General features: G+C 36.4%; 3 protein-coding genes across 7 annotated transcripts in view; 2 read left to right on the top strand and 1 right to left on the bottom strand.

Annotated features, from left to right (window-relative positions):
* Positions 1-967: 967 nt before the first annotated feature.
* On the bottom strand, positions 968-19,375 carry ptpn18 (protein tyrosine phosphatase non-receptor type 18). Of its 3 annotated transcripts, XM_089119831.1 has the most exons (18): positions 19,095-19,250; positions 17,595-17,629; positions 16,487-16,595; positions 15,267-15,343; positions 14,448-14,543; positions 14,310-14,348; positions 14,153-14,221; positions 13,862-13,924; positions 13,044-13,186; positions 12,581-12,647; positions 12,215-12,292; positions 11,905-11,982; positions 10,915-10,991; positions 8,299-8,615; positions 6,741-6,772; positions 6,262-6,295; positions 4,027-4,116; positions 968-1,495 (listed from the first exon to the last, which is right to left on the bottom strand). In XM_089119831.1, exons 5-18 carry the CDS (start codon positions 14,523-14,525, stop codon positions 1,422-1,424), a joined length of 1,239 nt encoding a protein of 412 aa, XP_088975957.1. In that variant the 5' UTR covers positions 14,526-14,543; positions 15,267-15,343; positions 16,487-16,595; positions 17,595-17,629; positions 19,095-19,250; the 3' UTR covers positions 968-1,421. The 3 variants fall into 3 exon arrangements, 2 of the variants coding, with proteins under 2 accessions (XP_088975957.1, XP_039521447.2); XM_039665513.2 differs by lacking the exon at positions 17,595-17,629 and having other exon boundaries at positions 19,095-19,375; XR_016146550.1 differs by lacking the exon at positions 17,595-17,629 and having other exon boundaries at positions 1,475-1,495; positions 6,262-6,341; positions 19,095-19,375.
* Positions 19,376-20,430: 1,055 nt separating this feature from the next.
* mon1ba (MON1 secretory trafficking family member Ba) lies at positions 20,431-25,587 on the top strand. The gene is made up of 4 exons (XM_039665507.2): positions 20,431-20,922; positions 21,862-22,651; positions 23,664-23,811; positions 24,594-25,587. The coding sequence occupies exons 1-4, from the start codon at positions 20,571-20,573 to the stop codon at positions 24,822-24,824; spliced, it is 1,521 nt and encodes a 506-aa protein (XP_039521441.2). The 5' UTR covers positions 20,431-20,570; the 3' UTR covers positions 24,825-25,587.
* A 255-nt stretch (positions 25,588-25,842) lies between these two features.
* Positions 25,843-27,536, top strand: part of gripap1 (GRIP1 associated protein 1) — a 44,207-nt gene continuing 42,513 nt past the window's right edge. For 2 of the 3 annotated variants that reach the window (XM_089119830.1, XM_089119829.1), the window contains exons 1-2: positions 25,843-26,079; positions 26,881-26,947. In XM_089119830.1, coding sequence (XP_088975956.1) covers positions 26,038-26,079; positions 26,881-26,947 — 109 coding nt within the window. In that variant the 5' untranslated portion in view covers positions 25,843-26,037. The remainder of the gene's footprint in view (positions 26,080-26,880; positions 26,948-27,536) is intronic. The other variant, XM_039665488.2, reaches the window with a different exon arrangement.

Here is a 27,536-nt window from a genome sequence, read left to right as displayed (position 1 = left end):
TGACTCGAGTGATCTGTCTTTCTAGGGAGTGTCATGAAGAGAAACTACACCTCAACGCTGCCCTCTACTGACAAACGCATCATATCGCAACAACGACAGACAAGCTGATGACTTGTCAGAGATGTGAAACTCAGTTCCTGGAGGGCCACAGTCCTGTAGAGTTTAGCTTCAACATGAATTAAGCAGACCTGATCCAGCTAGTCGAGGCCTTCAGGCTTATTTGAAAACAAATTCCAATCGTTATGCCCTACTCACTTTGAAGGGTACTAGGTCCCTTGAAGTGGGGGCTTTGGAGGGAGCAGGGTGCTTGTGTGTCATAATGAAACTGTCTAGAACGCACTTGGCAAAGAAAGCAATGAAAGACCAAGTCATTTCCTCATTAGCATCACATGGAACGTTACCACAACAACGGAATATCTTATTATTGCTGTTAATATGATACAAACGAATGTACTTTTATGATTAAGTTTTTAAAATATGCTTTATGTGTGTGTGTTCTCAAGCTGCTCTTATATTTATAAGGTAAACACATTTCTTACCTTTTTAAAACTTAATATGAATTGCATGACGAAAATGAGCGTGTTGCATCATCACAAAACAAAAGACTTGAATTACTCCGTTCTGTTTATACATTAAATCCAACTCTCCCGCCATTTCTAGATTTAAAATCAATGGTGAGGACTTGGGTCACATGACCATAAATGATTGAATTACAGTGACCGTCGTATGTTCCCTTCGCTAACGGACATGTGGAAGGGCCTTTCGTGAAGGGATTGATTAGTTTGAAACGCCCATACAATTGGTGTCTCCTTCCTGAAGTGTACTATTGCACAAGGGTGCAAAAAACGCAGTTTGGAATTGGAACTAAACTCTGCAGGAGTGTGGTTTGACACCCCAGCCAAAAATATAAAATTTCCCTTGATTACTTGAGATAAAAAGGTTTGAATTACTATGAAAACATATCGAAAACCATTCAATAAGAACATTTACTGAAACTAAACAGCATACTAAATAACAAATCTACTGATGTCAGAATATATTACCATTCCATAAACAGAAAACAGCAATCTCTTCACACCATCGGTGCTCCGGCCCGAATTACCACTAGGCCTATGGCACATAAAAATGTGAATAAAGTGGACTAAAACTTAAATAAAAATAAAATAAAATAATGAAATGACCCCTTTTGCATCACACATGAGTTCTAAAATCAGCACTCAAATTTTCAATTTCTTAAAGTTGTCACACAAATACAGGAATAAACTAAACAACATGATCATAAATTGCTACAATAATTAGAACCGTAATACAAACAAAACTAGAAGCAAAACGTCTGAAGGAAATAAATAGATGCTCTATTACCCAGTGTAAAAATAGCGTCAATAGGTTCCCTTTTTTTAAACCTAAAACCTGTTGCGGTCTCAACTTTCTGCGCGACTCCATTCGGCCGGTGGATCTCGTGGGCCTTTGGGTTTCTTAATGCGACAGTTGAAACCTGAAGCGCAAGAAAAACACAAACAAAGTTTAAAATCACCATGTGCCCTGAGAAACACAAGACAACAGAGCACAGGTCAACATGAAGTCATATTTTAAATGGATCTTGGATCAGGATCAAATCTAGGTCAGTTGGGTTTTTACAGGTTCTGAAGAACACAACGTCATCGAAAGGACTTGCTAAGCCTTCAGCTAATTAGCGCCACCTATCATCCAGCCGTGAATTAGCAAAAAGCACGCAATCGTTTTACATTCAATGTGAAAGCTCCATTCGTCGGCAGTTCACTCAGCTTCATTGACTCATTGACAAAGATGTTTTGAAGAATCTTCACACAGCTAATTTCGAACCAATTTTTTTTTCAAAGTGTAATTTTTGCTCCGTATGTTTCCATCTAGCCGACTTCCTACTTCCGCTAATTTCATTTCGCTCCTGTAGTCAGTCTGAGATAGCAGCCTATCTTTCAGTTTTCCAGCGGCCTTCGGACAGCCGGCCAATCAACGAACAGAGGGCGGGCTGAGAGCCGTGACGTAGACGCTAAGCGCCGAGTTTTACATTGTAGGTTAGAGAAATCGAATGGGAAACGAGACACGGGATGCAATTCCGGGACATTCCGGGGTTTTTCCAACCGAAGCTAAAAACAAGAAGAGTGTTTGATAAACCTTTTAAAAGGAGGTGATGTTGTGGTTTTGGGAAAAATGTAATCAATTGTTACCGTTAGTTACGTCTGTCTACGAAGCAAAGTGAAGTAGCAGAGTCTGGTATTACCAGGCTAGAGGAACAAAGAGCTGTGTTTAAAAGATCTAATCCTAAGTTTGAGAGTTGGCTACAAATATTTTCTTTGTTTCAAAATAAGTTTAGAGGTCGTGATTGTACCGTGGATGCATAGATTAACTTCGAACAATCTGCAAAAGTCGTTTACAGCCATGTTCACTACGGTATTTCGCTCGCATAATCAAGTGTTTACAACAGGTTTACAGTGGAAGTTCGATCATAGATTTGAGTTTGATGCATGACGTCTGTGGTTCGATGCGGCTGTGTCGGCGCATAATATACGTCATAAATAAACTTATCTGATTGGCTTACGGGCAACCAATGATTTTCAACTTCAGACAAGCGCCCCCTAGCGAGAGAGAAAACACTTCTCTATTATGCCATTCCAGACTCTGTCTACGAAGCAAAGTGAAGTAGCAGAGTCTGGTATGGGCTATATGCACGCATAAATTCCGCATTTGACGCAAGGATGCTCGTCCATTTCCGGTTGTGGAGATTAAAGCGGAGGAGAACCGAGGAAAACGGGATTATGGCAGAGTCTTCAAAATTTACTGTCCTCCAGTCTTTGAAATGAAACATACATACGTTTAGATGTAATTTTATATATAGTTATATTTATTTAATATAATTTTAAAAAGAAGCATAAACACAACAAGGGGGGTCTGTTTTATCTGTTTTTGTGACTAACGTTTCTTTAGTATAACCATGGAGTATAAAATTCAATATAAATTCTCGGTATTGCATTGGACTCTACGATCGGCGGAAGTTATCGAGCATCCCTAATGCTTCACCGGAAATACCGCCGTGCATAGAGCCCATTACCATTCAAAAATGCTGCATGGAAACATATGTGCTCAATTAAATTAAAAAAAAATGTATCCGATAAGAAGACATGCACATAAAACTACGATAGAAGCTCATTTACTGAAGAAATCCCTCTTTGCCTCAACAGAGGATGTGATTTGATCACTGGACTAACCAGCAGATCAGCATCTCAAATGTTGGTTTGGTCATTCTGAAAATCTATCATCAAAATGATTGGGTATAACAACCTCCAAGTGTCTCACATGATTGTGTTCTCAGACACATCTCAATGTTTATCGTGTTTATCGAGATGCAAATCATTTATGATGTAGGACAAAACAGCCTCCCTGATTGCAAACTTATATTTTTATTACATATATTTTGCCACTTTTGTTTGTGTGGTTGATCTTGGTCTCTTCTGAGCTCCTCTGGTAGGGTTGCACGTTTGTTCTCTTGAACACAATGGATAGAAACTGTGCTTTATTCTCAAATATTTTATGCGATATTCCAATTTTGCACGCAAGTTACATTTGCACCTTTGGCTGGAAACATATTGTTGAGTGAACAATTGCTTTAATGACAAAGATTAGGGGTTTATTTAAACATCTAACCCTATATTTCGAGCAACAGTAAAAGTGATGATTGCATTTCCCAGATATGAACACGGTTGCTTAAAAGGCCCGGAAACCACCCTGTGATGTCACATTTTTGTGGTTGTAAGTGTGTGTGTGTGGTCTGGAAAGCTGTGCACTGCCCACCCTCTATCAGTTTACCTATTGTAAAACAGCAATTTATTTATTTTTATTTACTAAAAAACAAGTTTAGAGTACAGTAAGGTTGTTTTTGAAGATTGAGAAAGTAGAAACTAGCAGGTTTGTCCAAAAACACATCCAAACCTAAATATTTATCTTCTCATGTTCACAATGAAGATTAAGTGTGCATATGGTGTAACTCACCCATGCCGGCCGGGGCAAATGAGCTGTTGGTGTCCTTGACAACGCTAGACACGTATTCATAATCATCATCTATAGAAGATTGGCTACCAGCTGAGAAAAACATGTTTGACAATGTTTAATAACTTAAAAACAAACCTCAAGAGCATTAGATTGAAACCAACACTGATCTAACACTTCTTCCTGTTTACTGCTAGACAGCGTTTCAAACTCATTTGGTCGATAAGGAGTCTCAGGGGAACTGAAACGACAACACACCTTACTCTTTATAGTCTATATTTGAACGCATTCAAAAGTGGATTGTTGACGTATAACACGAGGTCATTCAACATCAAAATTGTACATCTTAAAATGGCCCTGCGGTGTGTGACCAACGCTCCCAATTCACCTACTACTTTTGTGAAGAAATAGTGGTAACCCTTTACGGTAACACTTTACAATAAGGTTCGTTAGTTAACATTAGTTAATATGAACTAATAATGAATAGCACATATACAGCATTTGTTAATCTTTGTTAATGTTATTTTCTCATTTACTAATACTTGATTAAAATCTTGTTAACATTAGCTAATGCACCGTGAACTAACATGAACAAACAATGAACAGCTGTATTTTCATGAACTAACATTAACAAATGCCGTAACAAATGTATTGCTCATGGTTATTGCAAGTTAGTAAATACATTAACTAATGTTAACTAATGAACCTTATTGTAAAGTGTTACCCACTTTACAATAAGGTTCATTAGTTAACATTAGTTAACTACATTAGTTAACATGTACAATATGTGAACAATACTTCTTCAGCATTTATTAATCTCAGTTAATATTAATTCCAACATTTACTAATACGTTATTAAAATTAAAGGTTGTATTAGTTAACATTAGTTAATGGACTGTGAACTAACATGAACGCACAATGAACAGCTGTATTTGTATTAACTAACATTAACAAAGATTAATAAACACTGTAACTAATGCATTTCTCATCGTTAGTTCATGTTAGTTAATGCATTTACTAATGTTAACTAATGAACCTTATTGTAAAGTGTTACCGAAATAGTACATCCTTGTATGTGTGTATCAGAAAAAAAGCATGTTTTGAGATATAATACTACTTTTAAAGGACTGCTCTGTTGCTTAGTTACGTGCATAACAGTTTAAACTGCCCTGTCAATCATCTTGTCACATTTACAATCCTCCACATTCAATTTCATTTAATGTCCTACTTTTTGAGAGAGAAATATGGTAACTAGTACGATGATCTGCCAGTCGTAGGTCCTTCATGCGGAGACTCACCTATTTGCAATTTGCATAATGATGCATTTAAAAGATAATGACCAAACATATCTGAACAAAACTTCACAATGTTGTTGCAGATGAAATGTAATGTTGATAACAATAAATATGAATTGTTGAATGAATAAATATGTTTTTGTCAGGTTAGATACTGATTACTCATCACTCAAACTTTTCTACTTTCTAAACCTTTTCTAAACCTCTCTACTTTCCCTACTACAGTCGGACCCGCACATGTATCATATTTGTTTTTTTTAAAGGGATACTCCACTTTTTTTTTGGAAATAAGCTCATTTTACAATTCCCCCAGAGTTAAACAGTTGAGTTTTACCGTTTTTTAATCCATTCAGCCGTTTTTTTTTAATATTCAGAAGAATATCAGTAACCAGACAGTTTCTGGTCTCATTGACTTCCATAGTAGGAAAAAAATATACTATGGAAGTCAATGAGACCAGAAACTGTCTTATTACTGATATTCTTCTAAATATCAGAAAATCTTCTGAATGGATTTCGAAAACGGTAAAACTCAACTGTTTAACTCTGGGGGAGTTGTAAAATGAGCTTATTTCCAAAAAAAAAAAAGTATCCCTTTAACACTTTTTATTCGTGTTTGTATTTTTTGATCATGCAACATGCAGTACTATGATTTGGGATACGCTAATTCTAATTTCGAAAACTATTTAGGGATTTTGGGACGCAGCAAAGTACTTTTTTTAGAAGTACAAAAAGTCCATGTAGACTCAGTTAATAGACCATAAATCATGTATCATAATTATAAGAAAGGGATAAATCAACACCCCATTTTATATATTTTTTGGTCGAATAAATGATTTGAAAATCTTTTGATTGCATTAATAATAAACAATACTGTTAATGTGTAAATGTCTTCCAGACAAACTTAAACTTGCATAGTACATTAAACACGTAACAACGCACTTACTTGCACTTGGAGATCGTGAAAGAGGACCTTGTGGCTGAGGAACACAAATTACATGTAATTATATTGATTGCAGATGTCATCTGTGATTGTCAGGGTTACAAAGACCATCAGTCAAATACACATTAGAATCATATTCAGTGGAAATATTCAATCGGTCATGTTATTTTTACTAAATTTACTGCCTGTAAGTGTCTGATAAAGCTTGTTAACTTGAGTGTGATCTCAGCTAGAAGCCTCATATCACAGGAAGAGGCTGAATGTGTGTCTAATGTGAAACACAAACAAAAGGAGAAACCTGACACATCTACAAGTGTGCAGAGAGGAAATACGGGCCAATAGCTGCATGTAAATGAGTCATATAAGATTAATATGTACTTAGCACTTTAATTTGACATCTAATATGCGAATATGAAAACTGAACGGACCCATTTGCCAAACATAAATGACTGCAGAATCTTAATACCAATCAGATCATTTACCTGTGCATCTCTATTCATGGACCTCAACTCCCCTGAGAAAAACAAAAACAAAAGGTTTATTCAGAAATCATGAATAAAAGCATTGTAACATTTATTTATTTGATCTTGATAAACAGTATATATATATATATATATATATATGAAGAGTTCAGATGCAAAAGCCTCTAAATGCCATTTGCAAATTTCTTCTTTAATGATGATTTTTATCAAACTTGTATATTTAAGTTCAGTAATTTCACTTAAATAACAATTAATAGGTAATTATTATTGCCATTTAAGTAAAATCACTGAACTTAAATATAAAAGCTTGATAAAAATGATCATTAAAGAAGAAATTTTCAAATTCATATATATATATATATATATATATAGACCACCACCACTATTACTACTACAAAAATAAAAATGAAATGCAAATTATTATTTTTCCTCTAAAACAATTTTAAAAAGACGAATTGTATATATTTTTTTAGGCATAAAGTAAGCCATTTGTAGGTTAATATGTAACTGGTATGTAAACACTGGTGCTATACAAACATATGACATGTTACCTTTTGGCTTAGCAAATGCTGTGAATTCGAAGGCGGGACTATATCTGTTTGGTTGACCAATGGCAGACAGGGGAGAGTTTATGAAACCTGCTTGAAAACACTGGCTATGTTCAAAAAGTAAAACTAGCTTACTACTTGAATACTGTTCAGTGTTCACTGTATGCTGCTGACTATTTCTGTTTTGTGGAACAGAAATTACACACTTCACCTGTTAGGACTCAGCCGATACTTTAAAAGTTCATTAATAGATGAAACAAAAAGGCGTTTTAATTCCCTGAGAGATATGGAAATATGAGCTTTAAATAACTGATCTTTAAACCGATAAACACTAAATGAGAGGGCTCTGAATACCCTGGTGATCACATGAAAGAGAAGAACTCAAATAGAAGAGTCATGAGAGGACAGTGAAAGCTGCAAGCAGAAGTTTCCAAACTTTACTCTCATAAAACAAACAAGTTCCCTCTGTCTGAAATGATCTTCCTTTTAGTCTTCAGCTGAGTTTGCAGTTTTTTTTGTCTACTTAAATACTCAGCATAAATGTGTTTGGCCCGTGCAAACCTTGAGTGTTGTGGATAGTTGCCAGGGCGTTGCTATGCAGTTTCTAGGGTGTTTGCACTAACCAATGTCTGTGTTGGTCTAGTTAACTATTGTACTAATAGATTTTTTTTTAATTATTAATTGAATAAAGGTGAAATTAAAATATATTAGATTAGATTAAAAACATAAACAAATTGAGAAATGTTGCATTGGCAAATAACTTAATAATTTGCAGTACTAAAATAAATTAGTAAATTACTAAAAATAAAAAGAAAGCCAAATAAAATTATAAAAGTACAAAACAATACTATAACAGCATGTAAATAATACTGGTTCAGGGTTGCTTAGTAGTTACTTAACGGCTACTCACATCGTTTCATTCGTCAGGTGAAAATTGAAAAAAGCCACCACTAATTATGGAATAAAAGACTAATTTAATAAAAATACGAGCCATTCAAGTAGTCCCTTACCTGGCAATAGCTCATAACCGTCATGGTCCATTACTTTAGGTGGCAGTCCTCCTCTCTGATTGGCTGTCGTTGTTCTGTCATAAACCGGTGAGGTGGGAGGAGGCAGGAGTGATCCCGGTCTGTTTTTAGGTTTAACTGCACTGTAGACAGGGGTCTTATTGCTTTTCTCTGAATTAGCATTGTCATAGTGATGAACAGTGTTCGAATTGGTGGCAGAGCTGGGGGGCTGCAGTCTTGGCTTGTTGACGACCGCATAAGTGTCGTTCATCCTGGTCTGAGGAAGAGGATGAGAAAGCCTGGGCTTGAGAAGAGGATTTCTGAAACCACAGACAAACAAGTACACATTAAAGTCGGCATTAAATGAAAAGTAACATAGGCCAGCTAGTAAGAGCTGTGCGATTAAACCTCACTCCCCCGGCCTCAAGAGGCGCACTAGTGACTGATGCTAGAGGCTGCAGTCTTCAGCGTCCTTGTTAGCATGTCCGCCTCCCATACCAGAAACGCCGGTTCAAATACCGCTCTGAGCGATGCGAGTAGAACCAAAGGGTTTAAACTTGTGCCGTGACCCGGATGGGGGTGAGAATTAGGGGGATTGAGTGTCACGAGTGTAAAGGCGGGCATACACTGTGCGATTTTCGTCCGTTTTGAGCTGAATTCTGACTCGTGCGACTCTTTTTCGTGTCGGACCGATTTTCAGTGTCGTGCAGTGTTCGTGCAGTGTACAGGGAGAAACGAGAGGCGATTAACCTCTCACGATCGACAATCGGATGGTCGGATGAATTTCTGGCATGTCAGAAATTTTGGGCGCTCCTCGTGACTATATCGCACAGTTGAAGCAACGCTACGAAACGATTGCCCTAAACTCAGTGTTTTTTCCCTCACTGCACCTGTGCGAAAACAGAAGTTTAACCATTTCATCTGCAGCAAAAATAAAATTAAAATAAAAACGAAAAGAGGGAGAGCTTTAAGTTCTGTAGTTCAAACTAGCTACAAATTACTGTTGCTTACCTCCAGTTCGTGTTGCAAAATGGATATTACCCACGTCTTCCAAGCCACCTGCGACGTAACACCTCTTTTATTAATTTGTTAAACAATGTTTTTGAAATAAACCTGTTTTTAATTTTCATTGATGATATGTTTGAACATATTATAGACTGTTAATAGCTATTTTATATGCCTATAATTCATTGTAATCGACCTAAATGTTTTAGATAATTTTTAATGAGGAGTAAGATTATGTAATATTTTATTATCCTCACAGCACGTGCTGTGAAAATATTGCGCGGCAAATTAATTACAATAGCGGATCAATTTAATAATAAAATTAGCCTATAGGCCTCCCCTAATAATTATAATACAATAGTACTAATAATAATTAAATGCATAAACTGAAAATGCTAAATCATCTTGATATGGATAGCAGATGCTTGTTTTGACAATATCTCTGGATACATACACGTCTATCGGCGCAATCCAGGGGGTTATCGCAGATATTACACGTATAGTGTGAGCAGTGAAGTCGCAGCTCGACGATCGGACCGTACAGTGTGAGCACATAAATCCTGAACTTTGGCTTTGCATCGCATGCTATTTACTCGTTGAGTGTGAGTAGGTACCTTGCTGAAATCGCACAGACATCTCACAGTGTATGCCCGCCTTAAGCTGCGCGAGTAAACCTCACTCCCCAGGCCTCGAGCGACTGATGCTAGAGGCTGCGGTCTCTTGAATCTTTGTTTGCACGCCTCCCATCCCATTAAGTACACTTATTAGGGGCATTCTTTGATCTGACTTGTTGAATGATAAAATAGGCACGGAAAAAAAAAGACACAACTTTGACCTGTGTAACAACCATTGCTAGCAGCTAGCTACAGCGAATAGTTTTGCACAGACAAGCATCCATTTAAAAAGCAAGACTCTATTCATAATATAAGCCTCACTATGGTGAAGAGATGAGGTCACTTACATTGCCAAGTTAGATATTAGATATTACATATTCAAGTCAGTGGGTATTTGTGACAATGTAGATTGCATTATATTATACAGTAAATATTTTGCTTTGGGTGTCTTGAATACATTGGTGCATCGTGGGATCCCATGTAGAGCAACGTATATTGACCAAACTGTCACATTTGCATTCAATATATCTTAAGAAATATGTTACTGGCACAAGGGGAACTGCAATAACAGAACACATCGACCTTAAAAAATGAATAAATGCTCCGTATAATAGTATGCAGTCATGCAAAATATTCATATTCATTACAAATGTAATATTCATCTGTATGCAAAGCAGAAACACCACCATGAATCCCACTGTGCGAAGAAATAAATATCCAGCTATACATCGATGACTCAGGAGATTAACTCACATTAACTCTGATGAAGTTAGGTGTTAAACAAGAAAAGTGTGGTGTGCGAGACAGAACCGACAATAACAGCTTGCATCTTGGCTGAGTCCACCTGTGTGACACACGGTGACGTAGTTAGCAAAACTGCGCTGTTGTCAATCTCAAATCGGCCTCTGGCTGTGTGGCCACCACTGATTTTAATCACAGACATCCTCAAACAGTCAAACGAGGTTAGAAATTAGGAAATGAGGGTCATTTGTCAACTTACCGTGTTTTAGAAGGTACGTTGAAGCTGCCTAATGAAGCCTTTGGTGAAACCGCATTGATGTACAGAGAGGTCGAAGTCTTGTGTTTCCAATATAAAAAGAAGAAAAAAGACAAACAAAAACCGTGAAATACGCACACCGTGTGGGAGAGCAGCTACACAGAGCGCCTGTGTTCAACTGTTGAAGGATGCCTGAGCATTTGCATAGAGGAAGCACACTACACTGAAGTGTTTCCTGCTAAACTGACTTTTTAAAGCTCAGGGCTCAAGGTCTGGAGGAAGTAAAACAAGATGTGATGTAAAAATGGAATGACAGACTTTAAGTACTTCGATACCAAAGAAAAAAAAAAACTACTAGCCTAACCACTAGTTGACACACGAGTTAAAAATAAGATCAAATACACCAATTACAAATATAGACATATATACAAATAAAGTAAGATTTAACTGTAGTGTATACAGGTACAGAAATAATTCGGCCTAAATGTTAAATAATGTAAAAACGACATACAAGTGAGTGAATGATGATAGAAATGTATTTCTTTTGGGTGAACTATCCCTTTAAATTGGATTTAGCTACACTACCGTTCAAACATCTGTTCTGCTACATACAATTAAACATACATACAATTAAAAACAGTAATATAATTACAACTTAAAAATATTTTTTCTATTTGAATATATTTTAAAATGTAATTTATTCCTGTGATGACAAAGCTGAATTTTCAACATTATTACACCAGTCTTCTTCTTCTTCAGAAATCATTCTAATATGCTGATTTGCTGCTCAAGAAGCATTTCTTTTTATTATAAATGTTATTAATGACAATATTTTTGTATCTTGACTTTTTTTAGGATTCTTTGATAAATAAAAAGTTCAAAAGAACAGCGTTTATTTGAAATAGAAATATTTTATTGCATTATAAATGTCTTTACTGTCATTTCTGATCAATTCAATGCAAACGTGTCAAAATAGAAATATTTAAGTCTTACCTCTGTATTCTTGTTTTTCACCTGCAAGACCTTCTGAAACATCTGAGCAACCGTATGAAAGACAAATCCATACTGCTCCTGGGGAGATTCACATAAACATGACAAAATGTCATCAGAAATACACATGTTGTTGTGCAATATGACAGAGAGGGCTGAATCCATGTGCTCGGATTAGATAAAAACACAGCTTAAGCATCAAAGCTTGGATATTTTACTTCAATGGGCAGAAGGTTCAATTAGGTTGTAGATGCTTTCTATTATCTGTGCAATGCAAAAAATAAATAAAAATAAATAAAAATTGTAATGTCACCTTGGTCTGCACAGCTGAAGGTCTCTGTTTTCTGAGCTCAAATATCAGGTCAAATATATTAAAATCCTCCTGTATTTGCTGAAAATAAAATAATGCATATGCATGTAATGTTTTTTTAGTCAGATCAAATGACAAGATGACATTCTATCTATCTATCTATCTATCTATCTATCTATCTATCTATCTATCTATCTATCTATCTATCTATCTATCTATCTATCTATCTATCTATCTATCTATCTATCAAATCCTCTTGTATTTTTATGTTGCTACATATATATATATATATATATATATATATATATATATACAGTCTATGTTTCACCTTCAAGCATGTACATTTTGTATTTGTTATGATGTTGATACCTCAGTCAGTAGTAGATCATTGACATAGTCAATAGCACAAATGACCCCGGTTCTACCGCACCCGGCACTGTAAAGCAAGAGAAGCTGTCACATTTCCACATCGTATGATATGATCCATTCTCCCCCGAGTCTTGGTTCAGAGGGTCACGGGGGGAATTATGGGCCATATTGTTGGACAGAGCCTTTCTCATGTATATAGAGAGAGGGTAATGAGTGAATCTGTGCTGAAGTCTGGAAGTTAACAGGCTTTTCCAGCGCCACATCAGGTGCTGAATATTTAACATGTCTCACTTCATTTAAATAGTGCCATTAAAATGCATGGAACCAGAGGAACACAGGCCGGCCCCTGCTGCACCCTAACAACACGGACGGACACGACCTGATGAATTTTCATGGGCAGATGGGTCATTTGTCAGAGATACAGAAAAAAACACACTGAGACGGCTGTGTGTGTGATACAGACCTGCAGTGGACCACTACAGGGTCCGTCTGGTTGCTCTGTTTTTGGCGAGCCAACTCCATCATACCCAGAATGCCATCCGGCATGTCTGGAATTCCATGGTCCGGCCAGGCAGTATACTGGAAATGAAACACTTTACGAGCTTCCTAGGTGGAAAAAGATGGCGAGTTTTGACCAATGAACCCATTATGGTTACAAACACCAAATTACAATGTTTTAAATGAGCTAAAATGTGAAACATCACACACAGTGAAGGTTATGGCCTTCAGAGTAAACAGTGTTTTTACAAGACACCCAAAATGAAGTACACTGCAATTTTGTGGTTTGACAGATTTTCTTTAAATAGAAACGCTCTCAAAGGAACAATTCACCATAACATTTCAACTCTCTCATCTGCATATATATATATATATATATATATATATGAAGAGTTCAGATGCAAAAGCCTCTAAATGCCATTTGAAATTTTCTTCTAAAATGACTATTTTTATCAAGCTTGCATATTTAAGTTCAGTAATTTCACTTAAATGACAATTAATAGGTAATCTTCATTGCCATTTACTGTAAGTGAAATTACTGAACTTAAATATACAAGCTTGATAAAAATGATCATTTTAGAATAAAATTTCAAATGGCACTTAGAGGCTTTTGCATCTGAACTCTTCATATATATATATACATATATATATATATATATATATACACACACATACATATATATATATATATATATATATATATATATGTATGTATATATATAGAATTCCATTACATCAGGTCTATACCACATCTACTACATCTACTAATGACACACCACTTACATCACAATATTTTACCACCAACGTCCGAACAACGACTTCCTCATTTGGCCGCAACTCCTCAAGCTAAAGACAAAAAATGACAGAAATCAGGAGAACTTCATCTAGTGGGGCCTTAAAACTGCATGAACTACACTTTGCATCAAACTGCAGACAAAAAAACTGACAAAACTCTCATGAAGCGTGGAGATAACATCAGAAGGAACTGTTGTGAAAGATCAATATCCTGTCTCTTAGAGCTAACTGTTGAATTACACACATTGTTCATTGTTGAGAAGCACAGAAAACACTTACAGTTGAGACAGTAAAGGGGCCAAAAGTGGATGTGTCTGTGGTTGATGCCCAGTAGACTTCACATTTTTTCTAAACAACACAGCAGTTGTTAAAACAGTAAATGGCAAGAAAATGACAGGCATATGACACAGAACAACAAAGGAAATATTAAGATTACCTTCCCCATCTCGATCTCACGACAAGCCATGATTATGACCTGACAAAAAAAGAACAGCCAGACTTTAAAAAGTGAAAATAGTTCAAAAGCAATACAATTATGCATTGAAACTATAACGCAAATATAGAAAGAAATTACCTTTACATTGTGTTGCCAAATCATACGCCAGAAGTCAACCACAGTGCTGCTCACAGGGCCTTGGGTGGCAATATACATCTTGTTTCTAGCAGCTCCCTAGTGGCCAAAAAAATATAGAAAATTATAATAATTTAAATCTTTTTTTTTTCAATCACAAATAAAGTGCAAGGTGCTCCATTAAAGAAGTGTTGAACTTTAAAGGATAGTTCACTTTGAAATTAACTTTTGGTATGTTTTAGCTTACCTCAAGGGCATGCAAGATGTAGGTGTCTTTGTTTCCGCAGTATTTTAAATTTGTATACTTGTCTGTCAGTCATATAATGGAGGTCTATGGTCACCACCTCAAAGAGTGTGCACATAGAAGTCCAAATTAAACATGATTTAATGACTCGTAAATGTAAGTACACATTGATTGCCTAAGACACGAAATGAGTGGTTTGTGCGAGAAAACGAACAGTATTTATATCATTTTTACCTGAGTCACATCCTAGTGATTGTGCAGACCGAAGCGCCCGCGCCGACAAGCGCTTTTTTTCTCACACAAACAACTCGTTTCGTGTCTTAGGCCATCAATTGTGTACTTACATTTGCGAGTCATTAAATCGTGTTTAATTTGGACTTCTCTGTGCATGCTCTTTGAGGTGGTGACCATAGACCTCCATTGTATGACTGACAGACAAGAACAGTTTAACCTAAAAATATCAAAATTGAAACTACTGCGGAAACAAAGACACCTACATCTGGGATGCCCTTGAGGTAAGCTAAAACATACCAAAAATTAATTTCCAAGTGAACTATCCCTTTAAAACACTGAAGTACCTTGATGAAGCTGGCATTAATATAATCAGACTCATATTCAGATGTGGTTGGAGTTAGACAGACTCTGGACTGATCATCTGGAATACAAAAAAAGAAAAATAACAAGAATTTGCATATTTTTCCCTCCATCAGTGTGAGTAACTCAAAATAATTTATCAGGAAACACATTGTGGAGACTCACTTATGAAATATTATGACATGCTTTTGGCACTGCAATGCTAAAAAATAGTACTATAACTATAGGAGGCATGTTTTGACAGATGTGACAGATAATCATGTAAAATAACTTGTGTCACACTGAGAGGAACTGTGAGTCACATATATTTCAGAGCTGATGAGATCTGAGCTCACTGTCAGATGGGAAAATCCTGATAGGACATTAAAGTATGTAATATACTAACACACAAATAGTGTTAGTCTTAGCTGGATTGGGTTGTAAATAAAATAAAAAATAAAAAACACCATATATGCCATTGTTTTTCTGTAAAAGTACGTTTGTGAATTTGTGTGTCATGAGTTATATTGAAGCTATAAAATGTATTATTAGTTATTATTAGGGCTGTCAAACGATTAATCGCGATTAATCGCATCCAAAATAAAAGTTTGTGTTTACATAATATACCTGGGTGCACTGTGTATAATTATTTTATATATAAATACACACACGCTTGTATATATTTAAGAAACATTTCCATGTATATAGATTTATATATAATTTATATTACATATAAATATATATATATATAAATATAAATGCATGTGTGTCTTTATATATATATATATATATATATATAAAATAATTATACAGAGTGCACCCACATATATTAACAAATATAAATATTTGTTTTTGTCATGAAAAAAAAAAAGCTAAATTAAATGCAATATAGTATGTGGAGGGACCAGTGAAAATATTAGTCTGACTGGGCCAGCACAAAAAGCCTTATTGTTAAGCACTTGCAACATTTTCATTCTATAATTATGCTAAATATATATTTTTAAAGTCTCACTGCAGGAGTAATTGAATTGCATTGAATTTAACAGAACTTTTAACCTAAAACGTTGATTTTGGACAGACAATGTTATCAGCTAACACATATTTCTTATAACAATGGCATGGTGTGAATTGCATTGAATTTAATTAAAGAAACTGTTTCACCTAGAAAAAGCCTTAATAACCTTTAATAGAATTAAAATAAACCTCCTCTGAGAAGACTACGTACAGGGTAGAATATCCCTATAGCGGTTTTTCTTCACATTTTCTTTGATTTCTCCTGCCACAGTGGTCAGGCCATATTCCTCTTTCAATGATGCACTTTTCTGTCGTATCAACTGAAAAAAGAAAAGAGGAAACACACAGGTATGAGATCAAAAATATATTATTATTATTATTATTATTATTATTTTATATATACATCACAGTTGCAATTTCTGTCCACAAGGTGGCATCCTGTTGCTTCATGGAAGGGTCTTTTTGAGAGTGGATGTGGTTTTGAAACATTACAGATCAAACCCGAATTAAAGCTATTTTTCTACTACATAATGAAAGTATAACATTGACTTAAACATTTACATTACATTCATTCATTTGGCAGATGCTTTTTTTATGCAAAGGGATTTGAATTGCATTCAAGGTATGCTTTTGATCCATTCATGCATTCCTGTTTCACACATGATCCGTTTGCAGCGCATATCCGGTCTGTAAGTATGTGGTGTGTAAGCAGCAAGTGGTCATTGTGCGCTGCTTCAGTTCAGCGCTACGATCCTTCAACACACTTGTCACCAAGCATGTGCAAGCTGAAAAAATGTGCAACAGTATATGAACTGAAGTATGTGTAATACGGACCTAAGAGTTGCTAGCGAAAAACCCCTAACTCATATCAAACAAACAAACAGGTAATGAATGTCTGTAAATAGAGGTAGCCACCCACTATAAGCTGCTCTTTACTTCCACTTCTTAAAAACAGAAGAGATCATCTCACATGGGTTATTTTCAACACAATGCTCTTGGCTGGGTCTCTGTAAAAGAAGCCACAGAGCATCACAAACAACTTATATCCCCTTTACCACAAGCAATAAAGTCTTGAGTGTTTTTTTTTCCACAGGCGCTTTATCTTCTGAGTAGTTCAAAACCGTGAAAACTAATGAGGAACTGTAGATTGTGGCTCTTACAAATGCCCTCTTACTTTTACTAATGCAGCCAAAGGAGTCAAAAAGCAACAGACACTTCTGTAAAACGTTGGTCTCATTGTAACCACAAGCAGATTGTAATAACGAACAGTTAACGTGATACTTCATCCGAAAATAAAAATTCTGTCATCATTTACTCACCCTCAAGTTGTTCCAAAACTGTGTGTTTCTTTCTTCTGTTGAACACAAAAGAAGATATTTTGAAGAATGTCAGTAACCAGACAGTTGATTGACTTGACCATTGACTTCCATAGTATTTTAGTCCATACATGGAAGAAACTGAAAGTCATTTGTGCCCGTCAACTGTTTGGTAGTTCCATATTGTTCTAAATATCATCTTTTACATTCAACAGAAAAAAAAGAAATGCATGCAGGTTTGCAACAACTTGAGTGAGTAAATGATGACAGAATTTTTATTTTTTGGGTGAACTATGCCTTTAAGTCTACGATAATTATGATTTCAGATTATTAAAGTTCACTGGCAGAGAACATAAATGTCTCAAACATTATATATGTCCTCTGAAAGTTTAAAACATTAAACCAAGACGTTTTGAAAACTTTTTTTCTTGATTATAAGAACGTTAGAGAATACATTAAGGGAAAGTTACATTTGATCATTTTGCAAACATAATGCAATTATGAAACACTTTGAATGAACTTCTGAAAGTAGCAATGTTTAAAAATGTTTGAAAGATGTTCCATGAACAATGTAGAATATATATATATATATATATATATTTTTTTTTTTGCGTGCCAATGTTTTGAGAATGTTATTAAAGACCACATATCTTTAAATGAACTTTCTATTACTGGAAGAACGTTTGTTCATAACTGAGTGAATCTTTCCAGAAGGTTCCCTGTCAGCTGGTTTAAGATTCTGAAATGAAGTGGAATGAGCAGTAAAATATTTCAGTTCTGTTTACTGTTGCTCATGCAAATGTTGTGTGAACAGTTTTTTTTATAGCATGCAGTCATCAACTCATTTGCAAAGAAACTGTCTAAAGATATTTAACACAAAGGTAAAACTAATTCTCACTCAAAAAATTAGAAACTAAAGCACGTTCATGTAGTTATAAATGTGCACAAATTGATCATATTTACGCAAAAACATACTCTAGGTACCACGGTATAGTGATGATTCAGTATGGTTATATTCCATGGAAATGAGATTACCATAATCATATACCATGGTATTTAAACAAGGTACTTCAAATAGTGATGTCATTTCCATGGTGTCATGCCTAAAAATGGTAATGCAATGATACAGTGGTGGTCCTTTTGATATGATTTCCAAAAAACATGGTATTCTTAGAAGTAGGCTAGCCTGCCTGGGAATGCCACAGGCTATGTGTATTGTGTATTTCCCAAATGATGGTATTACCATCACTGAACCATAATCTCACCACAGAATTTCCGTAAGGCTACACAACATAGGCGACCAATACAAATAACAGAATACATTTTTTCTCAAGCAAAACGTTACACAAAGAGAAGTTTGTTGTAATGACATTTTGGCTGTAGCCATAACATGACAATATCCAAAACATAATAATAGCATTGTGTGATAAGTAAGTAATATGAAGCATTGCCAACGAGGTTATTTAACTAAAGGGAGGTAGACTATAAAGGTTTAGGACTTACGCTGAACTCAGTTGAGATGAATTGGTCTCCACTGCTGCCATGGTCGGACAAACTGCGGACCCGCTCCACGAAACTCAACAGGTGCGCTTCCATCACCATATACTCACTCTCATCAGCATTTTACTGTGTCCTTTTTTTATACTCTTTGAACTTTCTTTAGCACAAATACATGATAATTTAGCCGCTTATATGCCCTGTTTCCGTCTTGGTAAAGTTATCCAGGCAGCAAACCTGACACAGGGAAGTTTCTCCCGCTGATTGTTGTTAGTCTATGGTCAACTTCATGTACGGCGTTGTCAATCATCAGCCGTCGCCACACCTACTTTATCATTCCAGCCAATCCGCGGTCAGAACCGTTACTCCGGTCACCTGAAGCGGTAAAGGGAGAAACCACAAACAACACTCCCTCATTTCGCTTGTGAAAATTATAAACTAGACTAACTTTACATTTACCATCATCCTTTGGGCAGCACGAGATCGCTGAATAACACTAATAAAAATAAAACTGAGAAATCGTCGATTACAGAGTAGACACTTTTGCTCTTCACTAATCTTTGCCGTCTATTGTGAAGTGAAATAGAAAGATAACTTGTCCAGTGACCACAACCACATTATGACACAATTATTGCTATTTCCAAACGTGTAAGTAGTAACTTCCACATGGTGAACTGATCTGCCCTAAAGTCATTATAGGACAAACCCTAACCAGCTTATAGGCCTAATAGAAGAGTTTTCGCCAAAATTAGCCTAGGCTACACTGTCAGTCATTATGAAATTAATTTAGCGATTTTTACAGTTTAAATATATTGCAAAATAATATTAGTATACTATAGCCTAGTCATACTAACGTTAGTAGTCTAATGTTATTCCAGAGTTAGGCCTGTCATAATTGGCTATGGGTTTGAGGTTAATTGTGATTGTGATGCTACAGTATGTGGTAGCATTCAGCCTTTAATTTGTATGGACTGTATTTTTTATTAATTATTTTGATAAATGTTTATTATCTTTTACATTTATATATCATATCAATTTCACTTTTATTTCTTGTTTTCGATGTCTAAATCTAAGACCTAAATCAATAGGTTGCCTAGGTGTGATGGTTTCATCAAATCGTCCAAAACATTGTCAAAATACTCCGAGTCCTAATTGTACACCTGGATGCACATTTCTACTCCATCTTGACAGTGCTTTAGCATTCAAACATGCAGCTTTATGTTCACTTTAATATAATCTAAGTCAGCAATGGCACAGACACGTTCTTTCAGCAAGAAGCGAAGCATCATGTTCATCCTATTACACAGTTTTAACCGTTCTCTGATCCCCAGGCATCATGTGATACCTCTGAGATTCCAGAGTGAGTAATGGAGAGCCACAGAGATCCATTGTGTGACATCAATAGAACAAGTGTTTACACCCTTAAAAGAACAGTCCAGATGCTGAAGATTTTCACTTTGAGGGAAATGAGAAAGAGACGACATGCACAGGAGCGAGAATAGAGGAAGCTGGGAGTTTCAACCTGAGGAGACCCTAACAGAGGATTCTGGTGAGTTTCCATCTTGCTTGGCACAGGCGAACCTCAACGGGCAGAAAGAGGACCCCTCTGGGGGTTGTGCTGTGGATGTCCCAGGTCTGTCTTATCAGAATGAAGATATAATGTCAGAGAGTTGGAAGCAACACAGGAAGCATGTGTTTGTGCTGAGCGAGGCTGGTAAACCTATTTACTCACGCTATGGCAACGAGGAGGCCTTGTCCTCCACCATGGGTGTTATGATGGCGCTGGTCTCCTTCGTCCAGGCTGGAGGCAACATAATTCAATCTATTTTTTCAGGTGAGATCCACCATCTTCATTTAGGTTTTAAGTCTGATAGTGCAGCACTAAACTAAAATATCAATTTGCGAGCAGCAACTTTAATCAGAATAAACTCAAATTTACTCTTTCCTTTTTGAAAATATGGACGGAAGGTACTTAATTGCAGACGGATGCATTATGGAGGATTGGGATTACACATAGTGTCAGCCATCTTTTTTGGAAGGTAAACTAGCAGGCTCTTGTTCTGTATAGAGAGCTGAGCAGTAATTTACCGTCCTCTTTTTCCCGGACATTTCCGGCCGTCTATGTCCGGGATTCAGCTTTTGCTTTCTGCGGTCGCCATGCATTGTTTACATGCACACCTTTTGTTTCAATCTAACTGAATTGAATCTGATTGGTGAATCTGAATGTAGTGTTTACATGAACGCTAAAAAAGTGATCGGTCGATGTGTGTTTTAACATTGCCAAGAAAATTCCTGCTCCTCCGTGAGAGATGCGAGACCGGTCTCTCATCGGTAGCTAATCACGCAACCGTCCCCGCGCTGTTCTCCCGCGGCCCTCACTCGTCCTGCTCGCCACAGTAAGTGTAGAACGCAAAAGCCGAATCCCGGACATTTTGGGCGATCTCGAAACACATTTTCGGACAGACTCATCACAGAGACTCACAAGTAGAGTAGACTTGTTGTTTAAGTTTAACTACTGCCCTTTTACTGGTAGGCGTGGCCTCCAAGGGCAGCGAAGCAAGTGCATTCTGGGAGTTGTTGTCTTTCATCCACATTAGCCAAAAATACATTTTCTGGCTTTTCTCAGTCTAGAAAGCTCCAAATTTAAAAATAATTTCACATTTCTTCTACATAAATGACCCATTTTAAATACACATTCATCTTTCCAGAGGTATTTGATATGACAACACTTAACAGCTAATTTTACAATGTTCTTTCCCTGTGCTTCTCTCAGATAATCGCACAGTGGTATTTTTGCAGAAGGGGCCGCTGGTGTTTGTGTCCGTTTCTTCCACTCGCCAGTCTGAGCAGCAGCTCCGCAGTGAGCTCCTCCATGTTTATCATCAGATAGTCAGCCTTCTCACACAGGCCAGCATAAATCGTATCTTTGAGCGCCGGAAGAACTATGACCTACGGCGTCTGCTGTTTGGCTCAGAGAAGATTCTGGACAGCCTTCTCGATGTCATGGATTCTGATCCCGGCTTCATGCTCTCGGCGGTCCAATGCCTGCCTCTGCCATCCTCTTCCAGAGACGTTCTCAGTCAAATCCTACAGAAAGCCGTCACCCCGAATCTGGTCTTTTCCTTTCTCATTGCCAATAACCGACTTGTCTCCATCGTTCAGGAGAAGACGGTCCTAGAGGACGCTAGGCTAAAACCCAGTGACCTTCATCTCCTCTTCAACCTCATCAAAGCCTCTGCTTTTCAGGCTGGAGAGATATGGACGCCCATCTGCCTGCCTCTGTTCAATCATGACTGTTACTTCTATGCTTATGTGGCATATCTAGACCCGCCCGAATGTACTGTATGCCTTGTTCTTCTGTCTACAGATAAAGAAGCTTTTTATGCCATGGCAGAGTGCAAAAGGAAAATTGAAGAAGCTTTCGCATCCCAGAATGCCTTGCAGTGTGTGGCAAACACTCAGATGAGCTGTTTTGATAATATTGATGTAGCTAATCTCAGGCACTTCCTGTATAAGCCCTCAAATGTGCAAGACCACCATCGCCAGCTTTCACAGTTCACATGGTGAGTAGCTTGTAGTGCTTCATTTCAAACTGTCAAAGCCAACCACATGACAGTTTAACAGTTTAACAAAGACATCTTAAACAATGTCATATTTGCATTCAAAATGTCATTATTGAGCGAAAGTCACTTAATGACAGTTGTCATAAACATGCATAAACTTTACTTCATATTCAAGACATATGTCATGTCATGGTTATGAAGGTGTCCTGTCAGTCTTATGCACACCCCTTCAAGTAAAGTGTTACCGACTTCTCTTTTCGGATGACATGGGCCTCAAGTACAGGAAAAATAATGTTAACCAACAGTGAAAAATCTATAGACAGTTAACATTAATTAATTAAATGCTACAACAATGCTGACAAATAAGAGTAGATTATTCGGCAAAAAGTCTTCTCAAAAGCAGGGACTATTAAGATCTGACTCTGAAAACACCCACTTTTCATCATCCAATCAAGTTGCGCGAACAATTCATTAGTGTTTTGACTCATTTATCAGAATCAGTGGCTCTTTTGCCAGCAGAAACACCAGATGGGTCTCATATTCGGATAAACGATGGCCTATAATCCAGGATTTTCACATTCTGCAAAAGATTAGACCACTTTGCCATGAATTCTACAACAGTAATCACTTGATTCGGCTAATCACAGCATGGCTGAAATGTTTCAGACCCTGTTGAGACTCAAGAGGTGCCTTTTATGCAAAAAAAAAAAATGCAAGCAAATAATGGTCAACTGAATGATTAGACTGAAGCATCAAAGACCACATGATGTGTGGAAACAGTCTGTGTCTGTTTAAACCGTGTCTATCTCAAATTTACTGAAATTGAGTTCTGTTTTCATAATCTGATTTGCATTGACAGCCTATGTTTTCATAAGTCACATCTCTGCCACTGTAATATTGTAGATGGTGTGATCAGGTCACATGCCTGCGTGAATAATGTCTGTTGTAATCGATGATGCACACACTATTATCAGGCTAAAAATGATCGCTTTTCTTATATCGCTTCACTCAGCCCAGAGATGGATGTGGCATACAGAACCCAGGATGAGAAGATACGTTTGCTGGATCTGTATCGAAACATGCACAATCGTATCCATAGTATGTCACGACCCCTTAAACTCATCTACCATTCTGCAGAAAGAGAAACTCTGCTGGCTTGGGTATGTGACAATCTATTTTTAGAAGAGTCAAGAACTTAAGTTCAGGATACTTGAAAGAATGTTCTAGGTTTAAAGCATTCAATAAGTAAACAAAACTGACCTAGGTTTTCTTATTGTGTGCGTATACAGTATTTGTGTGTGTGTGTGTATATGAAGAGTTCAGATGCAAAAGCCTCTAAATGCCATTTGAAATTTTCTTCTTTAATGATGATTTTTATCAAACTTGTATATTTAAGTTCAGTAAGTCCACTTAAATAAAAATTAATAGGTAATTATCATTGCCATTTAAGTGAAATTACTGAACTTAAATATACAAGTTTGGTAAAAATCATCATTAAAGAGGAAAATTTCAAATGGCATTTAGAGGCTTTTGCATCTGAACTCTTCATATATACATATATATATATATATATATATATATATATATATATATATATATATATATATATAATTATTATTTTTTTATAATATATTTATATATATATTTTTTTTTTTGAGAATATTAGACTGATTTCTGAAGGATGCTGGAAATTCAGCTTTGATCCCAGGAATAAATTAGTTTTTAAAATATATTCAAATAGAAATCAATTGGGGCTATTTGAAATTGTAACAATATTTCACAATATTAATTTGTTTACTGCATCGAATAAATGCAGTCCCCAAGTGAGCATAAGTGACTTATTTCAAAAACATTTAAAAACATCAAATTCCAACCCCAACCTTTTGAATGGTATTTAATATTTACAGTGTGTATTTCCTAAACTCGCCCTCTTGTTCTATAGGTCACTGGCAAGTTTGAGATGTACGCCTGCTTTACTCCTCTTATCACTAAGAAATCAGCAATCAGTGAACTCACTAAACTGCTGCGTTGGATCAAAAAGGAAGAGGACCGTCTCTTTATCTGTAATCTCCCAAAATACTCCACTACCCCACAGCCAGGCAGGAGTTATACAGACAGGGGGAGATCAGATAGACAGAACGCATCAGACACTGGCCTTCTGTCTCTCTTGTAGCCAGGGCCGTCCATAGTGCAGCCGGTGCACCCCCACCCCAGATCTCAAAAGGACCGAGGGGACCACAAACCAAACGCTATCAGACTGCGGGACGGCCCTGCTAGCATTGTGTATCCTACTGGCCTGTTTTACATTCAGTGCGTTTGCTTAAATGGGAGAAGTGGCTACATTGAATACAAGTCTTCCTTGTTTGTGGGTTCGTATGGTGGCTTGTTCCTTAATAAAGTACTGAAATTCATGTTCATTTTTCAGTTCAACTTTTGAGTCCTTGTTCTGCTGGCAACAGAGTTTGCAATGACAAACTGTTTTACTAATAAAGTACATATGTATGTGCCTCTGTTGAATCATGAGTTTAATCATGACTTTTATGTGTATGTGGCATGTCTAGATCATCCTGAATGTACTGCATGTAATAATAAGAAATGTTTCATTGTAAAAAAAAAAAAAAACTATTTTCTTAAAAATTTCAATAGGCCTACTGTATTATTTTGCTAAGAAAGCAGCTGTGCAAACTGGCCCACTTTAATAACAATTAATAAAATGCTGAATTACATCCAAAAGCAGGATGATTTTTTATCCATGCCATTTTAAATCATATATTGGAGATTGAGAAGTATGTACTGCTTGTAAAAGTTAACTGCGCATTTGACACTCAGATGTTGCTCATACTTTTTCTAAAGATACAAGTTCATTGACTTGTCAAACCTTGTCAGAATATTTGGTTTCTGTTATGTGATCCTGCAAGAGTTTTCATTTCTAGAAACATTTACCCTTTTTTCTTCATTCTCTGTCACAACCATAGACTGTAAGCCAGGTTATTTACACTGTTGATTGTCTCTTTGACTGTGGTGACAAATATAGACTATAAAATCTATTCATTAATCTATGTGAGTGCTTGATCTGTCAATATCTAAAAATAATTTGTGACAAGCGTCGAGTTAGTCGGCTCACAAGTCACTCGTCCCCAGAACTTCAGCAGTCAGTGAATACATTGTCTGAGTGCGCCATCTTCAGGACAGGAGCCGCCATTACTCATGGTGGCGTTTTTCCCTCAGCAAGCCAATGCGTTTAATGGGCGACATCAGAAAGCTGCAGCTTAACCTTCAACTAAACAGAATGACAATTATTTCGGTAATACAAAGCTGTCAGAAAACAACGTAATAGCAGATAGAGAGAGTTTTATTCTGCCCAGCAGTGTTTTGCTCTAGTGAAGATGGCGCAAGCACTGTCAGAGGAGGAGTTCCACCGTATGCAGGTACAAATCTGTTTATTTGCGCTTGGTTTTGACATCTACCACAATTTTTATTCCACATATGAGATATTTAATGTGTTCAACATTGATGTTCGGTGGTAATATGTGTAAACGGGTATATTTTATGGTTGAAGTTGACATTCATCTGAGCGGATTGGGACTCTGTTAGCTCTAGCCGTTGACCTGCCAAGCTAACTGTTAACTGTTATAAGGCGGAAAATAGTTTTAATTGACTATCACGATATTTTTCATTAATGCATGTAATAGATTGGCTAATGAAACGGTTGTTTGTTGAAATGACACGGAATGTAGTATATATATGACGAGTTTGTGACATACAATACAGATGTGTTTAGCCCGTTAGCATGCTAACCTGTAATTAATGACCGTTAGCACGTCAAACAGCTGGTAATATTTCTTTTCTACACAACTGACGGGTTTAAAAATTATATATTTAGTTTTGGAGACGTGTTTCGAGTGAATTTTAAGATGCTAAATATCATATCTCTATTGTTTTGCGCTACCATTGTTTTGTTTACATTTCCCAGAAGCATCTAATATTCAGTTATAGCAACCAGACTCTTTAATGAAATGTTTTCCATTATGTATTTACACTTTGTAAATAATTGTATTAACATGATTCATTGCATATGAAGACGCTGAGATTTGAATTATGGTTTTATGATGATGTGTTGTCTTAATTTCTGTTTTGGAATAATCAATATGTACCTTAATTAAATGCCCTGTTAACACCAGTACACAATCTTTTGCTCTGTTAAACTCTTTTAATGCGTATTTGGTCAGGCTCAGCTCTTGGAGCTGAGAACACAGAACTACCAACTATCTGATGAGCTTCGAAAAAATACAGCTGGTGAGTAGAGAGATGTAACTTTACACCTTTGCTTATTCAAGACAGACCAGCTGACCTGTTTGCGTCATTACTCATTAACACGGTAGATTGCAGTTTGTTATTAAAATCTGGTGTCTTATTGCATCTATTCCACTGAACTTTTTCATATAAATAAAGTTTATATGAATATATAAAGTTAAAGTTTATATTATATGACAAAAAAGGTATTGAATTGATTTTTTGAACATTTTCTGTGGTTATTTGTAGTGCTGTATTTTGCCTATTTAAATGTCAAAACATTTCTGAGAATTAAACTCTTTTTGGCAGCTGGTAGCACAATCAAAATATTATACAAAATTAATTAATAATTGAATATGTGAAGGAGGTAGGAATTATATAAAGATAGGCATTCTAATTCTGTCAACCGGTTGCACCAGTTATAAGTCCATTTTAAAGGGATAATTCACCCTCATGTTGTTCCAACCCCGTAACTAAGGATGGGACGGTATGAAAATTTCATATCACGATTATAGTGTCCAAAATAATCGTGATTATCAATATTATCACGGTTTTGTTAAAAATTTATGAAAGTGCTCAAAAAGAACTGATG

The sequence above is a fragment of the Pimephales promelas genome, chromosome 14 (genome assembly GCF_988280905.1).
Source record: "Pimephales promelas chromosome 14, fPimPro1.hap1.1, whole genome shotgun sequence".
Taxonomy (NCBI): Eukaryota; Metazoa; Chordata; class Actinopteri; order Cypriniformes; family Leuciscidae; genus Pimephales; species Pimephales promelas.
Note: the sequence above shows the minus strand (reverse complement) of the source record. Positions and strands in the feature narration are given on the sequence as shown.